Source organism: Bombus huntii, chromosome 5, assembly GCF_024542735.1.
Source record: "Bombus huntii isolate Logan2020A chromosome 5, iyBomHunt1.1, whole genome shotgun sequence".
Taxonomy (NCBI): domain Eukaryota; kingdom Metazoa; phylum Arthropoda; class Insecta; order Hymenoptera; family Apidae; genus Bombus; species Bombus huntii.
This window is the reverse complement of record NC_066242.1, coordinates 6,818,944-6,832,438: the sequence shown is the minus strand read 5'-3', so window position 1 is coordinate 6,832,438 and position 13,495 is coordinate 6,818,944. Positions and strand designations below refer to the sequence as shown.

The window sequence follows — 13,495 nt, the reverse complement described above, 5'->3', positions numbered from 1 at the left end:
TAGTCAGAAACCAATCGGCGTTACCACAGTAACCCGCGTTGTAGATACGTTTACCCGTGGCATCGCGATTCGTCCCGTCGACGTATAAACGATCAACGCTACTCACTCGTTTCATACACGCTTCTTTCACGTTGGCATTTCTTCTCTGACGCTTGCCATTTTTTTTCTTTCTTTTCCTCTCTTCATCCTTCCCTCCTCTTGCCCTTTTGCTCAATAGACCGTAGTAGTCCGTGTGCACACGGTTGGCACATGTACCCGGTGATAGCGCATCTAGTGCAGATCATAGAAAGGTATCAACGCTGCCCGATAAACCGGTTTCACCGCAATCAACCGGTGACCTCCTCGTGCTCGAGAATGCTTTAAACTGTGACAAGTATTTTGTGCTCACTTCATAGAAACTGTCCGATCGTGCGTGCGTGAACACGGGACGAGAAAAACCCCGAGTGGGGTTTTTGACGGAAATCGAGACGCCGCGTCGTTGATACGAACATGGACGAAGAAGAAATCGACGGCGTGAAGTCGCCCATCAAGAGGCTTGGCTCCACGCGGAAGCTGCTCGTCTTTAACAGTAAGTTGTAACCAGTAACCATGCACTTGTTATCTGTCTCGTTCTTTCTCTCTCTCTCTCTCTCTCTCTCTCTCTCTCTCTCTCTCTCTCTCTCTTTCTCTCTCTCATTTTTTGTGGTTTGTACTCACTACATTTTTCTCTCTTTTTACTCACAGAAAAAGTCAACTTTTTCTAACTAATATATTTTAGATGAATCGTAAATAAATTGTTTTCCATAATGCTTAGAATTTGAAATTGAGATTTGTTATAGCAGTATTGGTATTTATTGGAAACAATTTCATCAAAGATTTTTCTTTCAAAATCAGGAGGATTTTATTATATTTTGCATCGATCGTAAGTAAATTATTTTGAGATTGAATTTTGTGACTATAGTAATACAGATTGATATTTGTTGGCAATAATTTTATCGAAAATTTTTTGGGAAATCAGGGGAGTTTTGTTATCTTATTTCCCTAAAATTCGATTTGTAAAGTTATTAATTTTATGTCAGGTTTTCTTGTTATGAAAAGATTTAAGATAAGGATATAGATTTGTGTTACTGGTTTGAAATATATTCGCGGCGTGCTCCGAGTCGAAGGGTAATTTATTTCGATAAAACTCGTTCCAACGTCCATTGGGATGCGTGCATCTGCTCGATTGACTGTAAAGAGTGTAAAGGTGCAATTTGTTTCATTCATCCCATCGATAAAACAGCGAGTGCTGACATTTCTTTCGTGTTTTTTCTTTCCTTAATACATGGAGCATTTTTTCAATACGTTTGGCGTGTAGGAATGTATAAAAAGCTTAGCGGCTATATGGTCAACAGATGTTAGAAAATCTCGTTATAATGTGCACTCGACAGTGCGAGTACCGCGACGCTGACTTTCGAAGAATAACGCGACGTGTCGATGTTTTTATGTTCAAAATGCCGTTTATTTGTGCATCTTGGCATGCAATGTATTTCAAACCTGCGATGTTTCTCTGCAAAGAATAACATATTTCATCCATATAAAACATTGCTTAATTCGTGTAATATATTACTCAATGCTAAAAATACTTATATTTAATTATTTCATAAGATGATGCAGTCATATGTAACAAAAGATAGTAAATATTTTTTTATACAATAAAATGAGCTTTAACTTGTGACACCTCTCTAAAAAGAATTATTTCATCCATGTAAAACATTGTTTAGTTCGGTAAAAGTAATCTTAAAATGATTATAAATCTGTTGATAGACGAGAGAAAAATTTATTGAAAAGAACATAATAGATGACGTAAGTACAGGATTTCATGTGTTAAGAATATCACGACATTGTAAACTGCTATTATCAGCCAGAGCATTGTACAGCATAATCAAGTAGAGACTATTACACCCTTTGTGGAATGCTGGTGCATTCGAAGGTTGCGTTAGACATTCTTAGTTACCGGCGTACTTGAGTTATACGTTTGTATAGGTAATAGGCTTCGGCTTTACGCTTCGAACGTATATCTTAGAAATTATAATGTAATCAACATTACAAGTTTTCTAAAGAAAGATTTATCATAAAATCATCATGACGCCATAAAGAGATGTATCGAATCCTCTTTTTGATATTATTTATTATTATATCTAGATTCTTATCATATTATTTCCAATTGTTAATTAATAATTTTTATGTATAAAATTTCTCGCAAATATTTCGTGCAACGAAAGAAAGCAAAAAACGTAGTTTCACTGGATCAATGAACAATCGTGTAATACCTATCGTCATTCGATGAGGCAAATGAGGTGCTTGCACGTCTCTCAGTTGAAATGTTGGCGCGTCGCATTAGAAATCGCCTCGTCTGCATATTAAAGTCGTGGGAAGCAACAAGGATAGGTTTCACGGCATTCTGAAAAAACTCTCACATGTTTGACACTGTTAAACATCTCTGTTTCTTCATTATCTATTATCTCATAAATACATACTTATTGTATATGTAATACATACTATAATAGTCTAATAATCTTATTTATACGTCCATATTTCATCAGGAATTAGATGAAATTATACTGGACTGAGTGAAAGTATTTTTTAATAATAAAAGAAATATAACCTTAATATCATAAATATATTTATAACTTGATATTACAAAATAAGAGGAATCTTGACATTTTGCAAATTTTGAAAATTTATTTAATTTCCTATCATTTCATCAATGTGGCATAGTGCAACGTGTCGTGCATTCATAATCATAAGTCTGTCCGATCGGAAGTTCCCAGAAGAACGAACATCGGATGCCCATCCCTGTTTCCGTTTACAAACTTTCAAGGTTGTTTTTATTTTACTTTAACGCGCGTACTGCCCCCATCCCTCTCCGTTTTTTTCTCCCACTCCTTATTCTTTAGTGAACACATTCACACCGAACACTTTCAGACGCACTGTGGACGTGCATCTATGTATTTCTTGATTTCTCGAGGCGCATGCGCATATTCTCATTGTTGGTTGCCACTCGTTCCACACAGTCGTGCCTGACTGCGTCGACCGTTTCCTCTATGCATTCTGATTTTTGTGTTTATACCACGTTGCACGGTTGCAACATTGTCTGCTTTAATATCGATTTTAGTGACCCGCCGCTACGCGGAGCGCGCCACGCCGGTAGACGCGTCGCTTCACAGACGTGTTTCTACATTTTGTTTATTTCCTGAGTAATTTAATCCTGCTATTCTCTTGAGTCTATATGACCCGAAATGAATTTTACAATATAATTTTATTTTATTTTTACTAATTTACTACTTTTATGTACTCCACTCTTTCTATAAATGAATTATTCCAAAAAGAGAAGGCATCTGAAAAGATACAAACAGCAGATTTAAGTTTATGTAAGCGATAGGGTATTGATATAAGATTTATTGAATGACATAATGTTTTGATACATAATACTTCATAAAGGAGGTAGTGAAAATAATAATTACGTATTGAGAGATTTGGAATAATCTCTAATACTTATCTGAATAAAAAAGCGGTCATAAATTAAACTTGTACTGTTTTTTATTGCTATTCACTCTTTCTCATTAAACTGGAAGTAAAATGTAGAATATACGTTTGAAGGTTCTGATCAATGTTTTAATTAGACTAATTAGGGATTCTTTAAGCATTGAAAATAATTCTTTGATAAATTGTCGGCGGAAGAGCTTGTTCACAAGAAAAGTTAAGAATTTTTGTCATTACTTTAACCGTAAATCCGGTGGAGAAATCTGAATAAAGTGAAGAGTAAAAAGGGAACGACATTTCCTGCTTTGTGCGGCAGATGTTTTTACGAACAGACACCATTTTTAGAGTGTCAAAGAGGGTATCTATCCCAGCCAGTAAAAGATATGTATATCTTTCATTCGAGTACTATTGTGATTACATGTTTTATTTAAATGTTTTCCAAAAAAATTATATTTTTTTGAACGTAATGAAAAGATGGAATTTAAATAGAAATTCGTTTTACCGATTAAAGATATAAATATAAAATAGTTATTAAAAACAATTATTTTGCTTCCAATATTTTATATATTATTATGTATTATACGCATTCTGTACATTTTGGTATCTTCAAATTGTAATGCATAAAAATCTGTAATCTAGTTATTCGATTATTAAAATATTATAATCTGAAGTCCCTACATATATATATATATATATATATATATATATATATATATATATATATATATCACATTGTAATCCCTTTGAATAACTTCAAGGATATTTTCGATTTGATTTTCCCGATCTATAAATATCACGAACGAAAGTTCGGCCTCCTAAACCGCTGTGTAGAACAGCGAATACACATATACACGGGACAGTATAATTTTTTGATGCACATGTGTAAGTACTAGCAAGGGCATTCATTTTATTTTAGTTCATTAGCAACTAAGTCCTACTAGAATAGAGGCGAAGAAATTACAAAGAAATAATATGTCTCCCTAACGTCTATATCATTGTTAGATTAATTAGCTTGTGGCGTGCGTATATTTTCATCTAGATGTACGACGTTAACTATCGGGATGAGTTACTAATTGAGATAAATCGCCCGAAAAGGGGATCGGACAATTCCTTCGTAAGGACAATCGAATGTCGCTGTATATACTCTATGGGTGCGTTTACATTCCGAAAAACGATTATAAGATAAAGAACGCGGCCTCTCACCGGGTAGATTGTGAACTTGCAGGAGGAAATGTCGCGAGTTGTACAGAAACACCAATAGAGTTCGCTAACGAGATAGCAAGGCGAATAAAGCGCTAGGGTTGTGCTGCTGGCATTTAACACTGACGGTATACATATAAGAAAGTACTCGTTGTACTTTAAATTAATTCCATTTCTCGGTATATGTATCGTGAGGGCTGTCGAAAAAATTAAGCAAGAGACACGGTGTAAATTATCTTATATTGTTACTTGGAAAGAATGCAGTAGAACTATTTTTAAAGTATAGAGTAAGAAAATTAAATCAAAAGTACTAGAATCATTTCATATCTTTAATTAAGAAGAGATAATAAAGAAGAGATATAGGGAATTTCTAAAAATGGAATAATCAGAAAGTGTGATTAACCAATACAAGAATAGTGTGCATGCATACATACGATATTTATATTTGCGTTAGTCTGGAATGTATGACATAGAAATTGTAAAATTGTACGGAAATTTTGCGTGGAGAATAATTGTTTCAGGTTGACACTAATCTGATGGATCAACAAAGACTTCTGGATAGGTGCACGGTAAGAAGTCTAAGTGGTATTGAATCTGCACGCTTATCTGTACGAAGGTCGGAACCCCGAACGATCTTTAGCTTTAAAATAGCGGTAGCGGTACTACGTAATGATCACATGAATAGAGATTCAGTTTTAGAATAGTACACACTGAATGAACTTTATCTATACTATGAGTAACTAACAATTTTTTAATGTTTGAAATTAAAATTACCATATAAAAGGGTAATAATGACAATCATTATTACTACTATACGATAATTATAAAGATTAGATTGTTTAAACAATTGATTTTAATTTAATGCAATTTGATAAATGTGAAATAGACATTGAAGAAATATAAATTTGTATAGTGTAATTTTCATAGAAATAATTTAGAATTTAAGCTGAAGAAGGAACGACATTGGCCGTTACTTACTCACCATAAGGTTAGCGGCATCAATGAAATGGCGCGGTATCCCATTGAACCACTTGGCTGAGTCAACCAATTGCGAGCGCGCTAGGTTCAGGGTACATTTTTCATAAGTGCTTTTACGACGTTTCAGATTTAATACGTGATTATGTTGGAAACAAGTGCAGTTTCTTCACGAAAAAGAAAATAAGTAAAACAAGCAAATCGATATCGATCATTATCATTGAGAATAAATTTTAAAAAAGGATTGATTTATGAAAATTTTTTGAAATACAATATTATTTTCATTCAAATCAAGTTTATGCAGTTAATTGTAGATACTATCCTCTTTTCATGTTTCTATATTTGTAAATTTAATAATAAAAGTATCTTTTGTCGAAATCAGATCCAATTATCATGACTTGGAAATTAAATAACAGATGACGCTAATGGTTCCACAATCCTCGTATTCTGATCCTAGAGCAAGATTAAATGCTCTCTTCTTACGTAGAATTTAGTGTTTTATTCTTATAAAATTCTTGACCTCGATCATAATAATTGACATAACCTCCACAATAATTCTGTAAAATCAAAACAGAAGTGCATTTATATACTACTGTCTTTTATTTCATGTTTAGACTCTCAAAATACTAAGAATCAAAAATAAATAAGAAGATGAATAGAAATAGTTCGACCATATTTCTCTTCACCAGTTGGTGATAAAGTAAATGAAAGAATGCAGAAAAACTAACAGTGGTAGTAACCTGCCGATAAACTAAGCCAATCGTAAGATGATCCCTGAGTGCCTTCGAAGTGGCCGATGAAAAGCAATTTGTTTCAGGGTGCTGAGTACATCGAATGAGCAAACGAGATCCACTTTTATATCAAGTGCAATCTCTCTCTCTCTCTCTCTCTCGATCTCTTGAATTATCTTTAAGAAACCAGAGAAGTCGTACCAGAAAAAAACATTTTATTAACGAACAGTTACCAATTTTATACATTACATAAGATAGTTCGTGTTATAACAAATATTATAAAATTTACTAGACTCACGTAAAACAATTTTTAATTATGTATTTTAACCACACTTTGGAAATCATGAAAAAAAACATAAATATAGGTTAGTTAGGAATCTGGGCGCGTGGCGCTGAAATGGTTACCGAAATGGTTAAGTGTTTGTTGACCAAGCGAAGAACGTCTACAATTAGACGACATGGAACCGTGTGTATGATACGCATGTATCGCGTGAAATAACCGCGTCGAAACGAAGAAAAGTGTTTCCACGTGGTACAAGTTCTACGGGGATGTAGAGAACAGGACCAGCGAGAGCACAAGCAAGCGCGCAGAGCCAGAGAGTAACGTACACACGGTGGACACGTGCACTCTGTTTGATCAGAGTCACAGTCACGGTCACGCTTCGAGGGTTGGACGAGCCTATATAGAACACCACGGTGGGAGACTGGTGTACAGAGAGTATAACCATGCAGCGAGAGAGACGAGGAGAGAAACAAAAGCGGTGGCGCGAGTAACACTCATTGATTCCCCTACCAGCTCAGCGGCCATCTCTTTTGCACTGTTTTGCCTCGCTTTATTGCTATTATTTCATCTCTTTTCGTTACGTCTCTTTCTGGCTACTGTTCCCTCATTAACCCTCTCCCTCTTCGGACAACTGTTATCTCTGTCCTCCGTTTTCTACCTATCTCCCTCGCTCTCGTTACGTATGCACGATATACACTTTCCGCTCGACGCTTCGACAACGGTATTACGCGATTCAGTTGATTTCGAAACGGTGCATCGGGAGCGCGGAATTTCTCTGGTATATAATCGGTTTTCTACAGACTCGTCCCCTTTTCCGTTTGCAAGTGAAACGCTTTCAACGTAGAAAGTTTCCTGGCCGATTCGGCTTAACAACTTCAAGTGTGTTCTCTTTTCTGTTTTTTTTTCCTCTTCTACTGTTTCCTTTTAGGCTGCACCGGCCTTATGATCCGTGTATAGTAGAATCGTCGTGTCTACTACTGTGAGAATCAGCCGTTTTGAGGACGTGCCAGTGCCTCACAATGGGGAAAGCAAAGCGCGCCAAGAGATAAAATAACCGTAACCGATTGTCTTATTTTGGCTTTTCTTTGTGCGCGACCAATTTTTCATAAATGGCCTCTTCTCTGTATTATTTTTTGTAACAACGTCGATACAAATTCAGGTATTTTGAATTTTCCTCGGAAGGGATAAAGCCGATTTTATTCTACAAAATCGAATGTTTCAATTCAAAATAATTAACTGCATCGTATTCTTTGCTTTCTTTTCTACTTTTTGCTTACAAATTTCCGATAAACTAGATATTGAGCTGAAGATATAACGCGTGCCAATATTGTGCGCAAGCTCTTTATCATGACTGATCGTGCACAAAAATACGATAATCCACAATATCAATAATTAGAAGCACGTAAACTTAGCCTAGTATAAAATCTATCGCGAGATATTAAATCAAAATACACGTCATCTGAGAAGCTTATAAACTTTACTTAACAATAGCTTCTTTACTACGCAGAAAGTAAATATACATTAAAATTAATTTAATCTTTACACTGCCTAATTAATTTCTCCAATTATATATTTTTAGATAGCTCCAGTTTTAGAAGAAAGAAAGATTCTTTAACTTTTTTAAACTTCTTCTGCATTTCTTTCTACCATTTAAGAGATTTCTCGTTTGAAAAACGTGTAACCTCTCATGTTGTATAAAAAAAAAGTTCTAAATTTTAATTTCGATCGAGTATCGTATTTTCAAGGCACGACGGTGAAGATCGGTGCGCGGTCTGCCTAAAGTCATCGGCCAAGGTATATACAAGAGAGAGAATCCTCTACACGTTCCGGAGTATGCAGGGGGTGGCGAGTCAGGAGAGCGAGAGAGAACGAGAGAGAGCATGAGAGTAACCGGTGTGTATGTGGTGTGGTGCGGTGTGTTGCTACTGCTGCGGCTCTTCAGTGGGACCGAGGGAGAGAGTTTAACGCGACGATAGAGGAAGAGAGGGGAAAGGAAGGTGGGGCGAGCGAGGAGGTTAGAGCAAACGCGAGAAGAGCACCGGTACGGAACCGAGTGACAAAGAGAAGTGAACAGAGAGAAAGAGAGAGAGAGGGAGAGTGAGAGAGAGATGGATAAAGTAAGAACGAGTGCAAAGGGAGGGAGGTGGTGTGCAAGAGAGAGACAGAAAATCCGGTTGCCTGGCGACGAGCCATCTAGTTCGATCCCAGCCAGCCGACCAGCCACCCTCTGGGCGCAGGAGCAACGAGAAAAGGCGACTACCTTCTGCCTTCGTTTCCTTTTTCTTGTCATTCTTAACTTTCTTGAACCGCGCCGCGCCTTTGTTTCCCTGGCCTGTGCGTGTTGGTCAATCTTCTTGCCCACCCCTTTTGGTTCTTTCTCACGTTAACATCACAGAATACATACGTTAGTGTACCGTATGAACGAACGTTGGTGATGGGTTTCGGTTAAACCGGGAAGAGAGAAGTGCACACGTTTCAAGGCCGGAGCGGTCGGTCGGTCGGTCGGTCGAGTGCATTGCATTACGTTGCGTGTAAGAGCGCGTGTGCCGAACGATGGAAAGATCGCTGTGAACTCACAGTGTTTCGTTTTGTTGCGAAGATGAGAGTAATCCTTGGAGTAGCGGGCTGCGGTGAGGGAAGCCAGGCCTGAAGGGAAGAAATCAAGAAACGGAAGAAGAAAGAGTGTGGTGGTCCATTGGTGGGAGACAAAGCGAACGAACGAGTTAGAGAGGGATAAATAAAGAACCGGTGCGTATATGCGTATACCAGTTGTGTGTATGTGTGAATATACACACATGTTCGAAGAAAGAAGAGAGAGTAGTCGAGCGACAAGAAGAACATTTGATAATGATGTGAAGCTGATGATGAATAATACCCGCGGTTTCTCCTATGAAATGGAGGTCGGTCAAATTGTCGATCTTGTCTTTCAACGAACGACAACGAGCGTATAAATCGAAAGTATCTTCTCACGAGATGCAAGAATACACATTCATCGAGCTCCATGCCGATCACTCGAATCGTGAATCGAATCGGTTTTACGATTGACAAAAAGAAACTAGAGCGTTCCGGTAATGGTGGTGCATTGACGGAGAACCATTCTGGAAAGAAGCTTGGAAATCTTACCGGAAAAGAAGTAAGCGTAGAAGATTCGTTTCTGCGTACTTGATCGAGTCGAGTTTCGCTCTAAATACTCGCCGTACGATAATATTAATCGCTAATCAACGAGGAACTCGATCTTGCAGTAATTGGTGCGCTCTAGGGATATTTTTAAAAAGGAACAGAGGGAGAAGGTGGCCCATTGAAAGAACTTGCCAACTATAACGGATCTTGTGTCTTTTTTCACCCTGTTTTCCCGTCTTTCTTTTTCGTCGCTGTATACTCTCCCTCGATCCATCTCGCTCTCTCCCTTCCTCTTCCTTCCATTCCCCCTTTCTTTCTTTCTCTCTCTTGCTCGTTCGTTCGTTACAGCCGATCAACACGAATCGAGACCTACGCATAGTCCAGCAACATGTTCCAGTGCATTATTCAGCAGAGAAACGGATGGATTCATCCTTATAACCCCGATACTAAGGACGTACTTCCAGGTATGGTTCATTAGATGCAAATGCGTTCGCTTTTTCTTGCATCTGAAGTAGCTGGGGATGAAAGAAATCGCGCATTAAACGGAACAGTAAAGTTCCTAGATCTTTCCCCTCGGTGATAGTTCGAAACACCAAATCAGTAGATACTTAACCTAACCTAAAATCCGTAAGTAGTTATTCGTAGTTCTTTTTTATTTCTTTGAGTTGCCTACGTTTGAGTAATCACTACGTAAAACATTAGTAATCATTCTACGACCCCTACTCATTGTATTATAATTCGCATAAGCTCTATACATTATTTGTCGATTTCATTGAATTTAGTTTACAAGCATCGTACATTTTGGTTTCGACATTTTCGCGTGCATTTATACCATAAGTCTTTCATTCGTCCACAGTTTTGCCGTGATACATTCGCACAATGTGTGCGTTATACAATATTGGAAATTCTAGATAGACGAGGACATCTAATGCCGCTGGTGTAGAGTAGTGCGAATACTCGTTTAAATGTATAGAATTTCTCTCGTCGCGTTACTTGGAACGCGAGAAAAGCGGCGCGGCGCAATGTCGAGCTCGAAAAAATGGTCTTGGAGGTCGCTGTATCAGCATCACCGAACAAAATATTATCAAAAGAAATTATATTATAAATTCGCTGATTAGAGCGTAAATGTGTGGTTTGCATTAATTGTAAGTTTATAAAATCTATATTTTTTAAATGTAATAGAAATTTTCTAGTTAGCAATGAAATTTTGTATTTGACTCAGAAAAGAATTACGATATAAATATTCAACACTTAATCGCATAAATAACACTTGCCAAGATGATATATATTATTTAATCCAATGATTGATAAAGATGACTTCAATTATTTCACTAAATACATACATATTTACTAAATAAGCATGTTACCTTTAAATGAACAATGGGCGACGCATTTTATTGCGTTCGTCAGAATTACAAATTCCAAGTATCCAATTACACAAACTGAACAAAATATCAGATGTAGAAAAAGGTTCTGTGTTTCTATTGTCTATATTACGATCTACAATCTACAGCAGTAAATACTTTGGGTTAAGATATCTTAGCGTTTTTTATTACTGACATCTAATTTTTTGAGTATTATCGTTTATCACCTTGTTTTGAGGTATGCAGTAAATAATGATCAACACAATAGCAATTGATAAAGTATACGTTCAATACTGCATTCTCATCGCGTTTTAGCTTAATCAGAACTATTTACAATGAACCTAAGATTTTTTTCCTACTCTTGATATCTATATTGTAGTAGATTAAATTTAAGATATAATATCAGAAATATTGCAGAGGATGTTTTGATTTCAAAAATTAACCACTTACTAGTAACAATATAGTGATGACAGTATTGAATCAAAAAATGGAGAAAAGTTATTAAAATCGATACATAATATTTAAGAAAATAATTGAAAGTATTACAACTTTTTGTAAATGAAAATACATTTTGCCTAGACAGTGCGTACATAAATAGGGAAAATTCTTATACCAAAAATCTAACTTCAGTTAGTTTGCAATTACTATTAAAAATCAAAAGTTTGAAAATCATCAGTACATTATAGAAAAAAAATAAAGCGTATCATAATAAAACTACAGATAAGAATTTCCCTACCTGTATGCTTATCATTAAAAAAATAGAATTCTTTCCTATATTTAATAGTATAAAATGAAATTATTAAATATGATGCCATTTAACCTTCCAACTAAAATGCCGATTCTCCGTAACAGTGGAGATTGGCATTCGGATTAATTACGAAAATTAAGTGAAGTCTTTGCAGCATAATTAAATTGTAGGCGCTCAGAAAAGTCGCTCGATGGTGGTAATCACATTTGCAAAGGGTAATTACGTAACGTCTTTCATTTCGAGCTTTGTCTCTTTGAAAGTGATTAGAAGAAATATCGAGAGCAGTCGTTCTCTCTCATGATCCTCAGGCGCGGCACCTATTTCTTTCTTTCATTTATGTCTGCCTCTTTCCTAGAGTCGAATGCACCGCAAATGGCATTCTCGATTCCGTGTACCAGTGTACGTTTTTGCCTGGATTGGATTCTCATATTGAACGAAGTTTCTTTTACATGTTAATTGGAAAATGCCTGTGTAGATTTGCTGTTCTAACAATGTGAAGGGAGTCGTGGTATTGTTGAGTATGTACATGCTACATGTGGTGTAGATGCACGATTTGCATCGAAGGCCAGCCCTTTCCTTTTAGGAGTTTTCCACGATAGATCTGAAAAAAAATCAGTTTCTTTTAGTTTTGTTTCCTTACCACTAGAATTACCAGATTGGTCGAGATAACTACTTTGCAATCTTTTATAGAAATCTTTCTGATTTGTAACTATGTATTTTTGAGAATTTGAATAATTTTCTATGATTTTTAATCTTTTTATTTTTAATATATTCTTTATTTTGATTTTTATATTTTAGTTGATAGTTCTAATATTAGAGAACATATGTTAAACTGTCCCATATTAGGTTTTTTGCGTAGATTATATATACCAAGAAGTATATGTGTTGTTCGTAGTATTTCATATATAAAATTAAATTGATTTTCGCCCAAGTATTTTGAATCGATCTGCGGTCTCTTTGTTTCACGTATGAAAATGACATTTAGAATGACATTCATTGTTTAAGCGATATTACATTATGGTTGAACTGCATAGTCACTACGAACCTATGACCTTTCTGTCACCGAATCATTATTTTATAATTGTATGAGCTTATTCAGAGATGATAATAAATTTTTTATTTTTTTCGATAAGATGCAGCTAGTTCGGAATTTTATATGTTGATTTCAATTTCAGAGATTTTACGTTCTTCCAAATACCATAGTATACAAGTTTTTGGTTATAAATTAGTGGCTATTAAAAAGAAACAAAGAAAATCAAAGGGTTTCGAGTAAATGTAAAGCCGTTTTTCTTTTCTTAAGTACACTGAACGATTAAACAAAAGACACTTCCGTGAGCGATAGCATTGTATCAGAACAGAATTACATGTTATGTATCCGTTCTCTGAACGAATTCGTTCCTACCATATGGCGTACGAACTCTAGCAGCTAGCTTCCGGTCGAGATGGTTATGAAGGTTCCCCATGCCATGCGCCGGAGAAAATCAAAGGGGTTCCATATGGCTTCCTTGTCTGTCGGAACTTCTAATCTGCTTTCAAAACATTTGATTGCAAAATCATTTATTAGGTCGTC

At 36.2% G+C, this 13,495-nt stretch overlaps 1 protein-coding gene and 1 long non-coding RNA gene across 6 annotated transcripts in view; one reads left to right on the top strand and one right to left on the bottom strand.

The window, feature by feature from the left end:
• Window positions 1–156: 156 nt before the first annotated feature.
• LOC126865388 (SLIT-ROBO Rho GTPase-activating protein 1-like) overlaps window positions 157–13,495 on the top strand; it is a 43,857-nt gene continuing 30,518 nt past the window's right edge. For 2 of the 5 annotated variants that reach the window (XM_050617820.1, XM_050617818.1), the window contains exon 1: window positions 8,796–10,277. In XM_050617820.1, coding sequence (XP_050473777.1) covers window positions 10,202–10,277 — 76 coding nt within the window. In that variant the 5' untranslated portion in view covers window positions 8,796–10,201. Of the gene's footprint in view, window positions 291–343; window positions 569–8,795; window positions 10,278–13,495 lie in introns of those variants that run through there. The other 3 variants (XM_050617817.1, XM_050617819.1, XM_050617821.1) reach the window with 3 other exon arrangements.
• Window positions 1,779–7,296, bottom strand: LOC126865413 (uncharacterized). Its single transcript, XR_007689527.1, has 2 exons — window positions 4,708–7,296; window positions 1,779–3,359 (listed from the first exon to the last, which is right to left on the bottom strand). It is a non-coding gene; the product is annotated as an uncharacterized LOC126865413 (long non-coding RNA).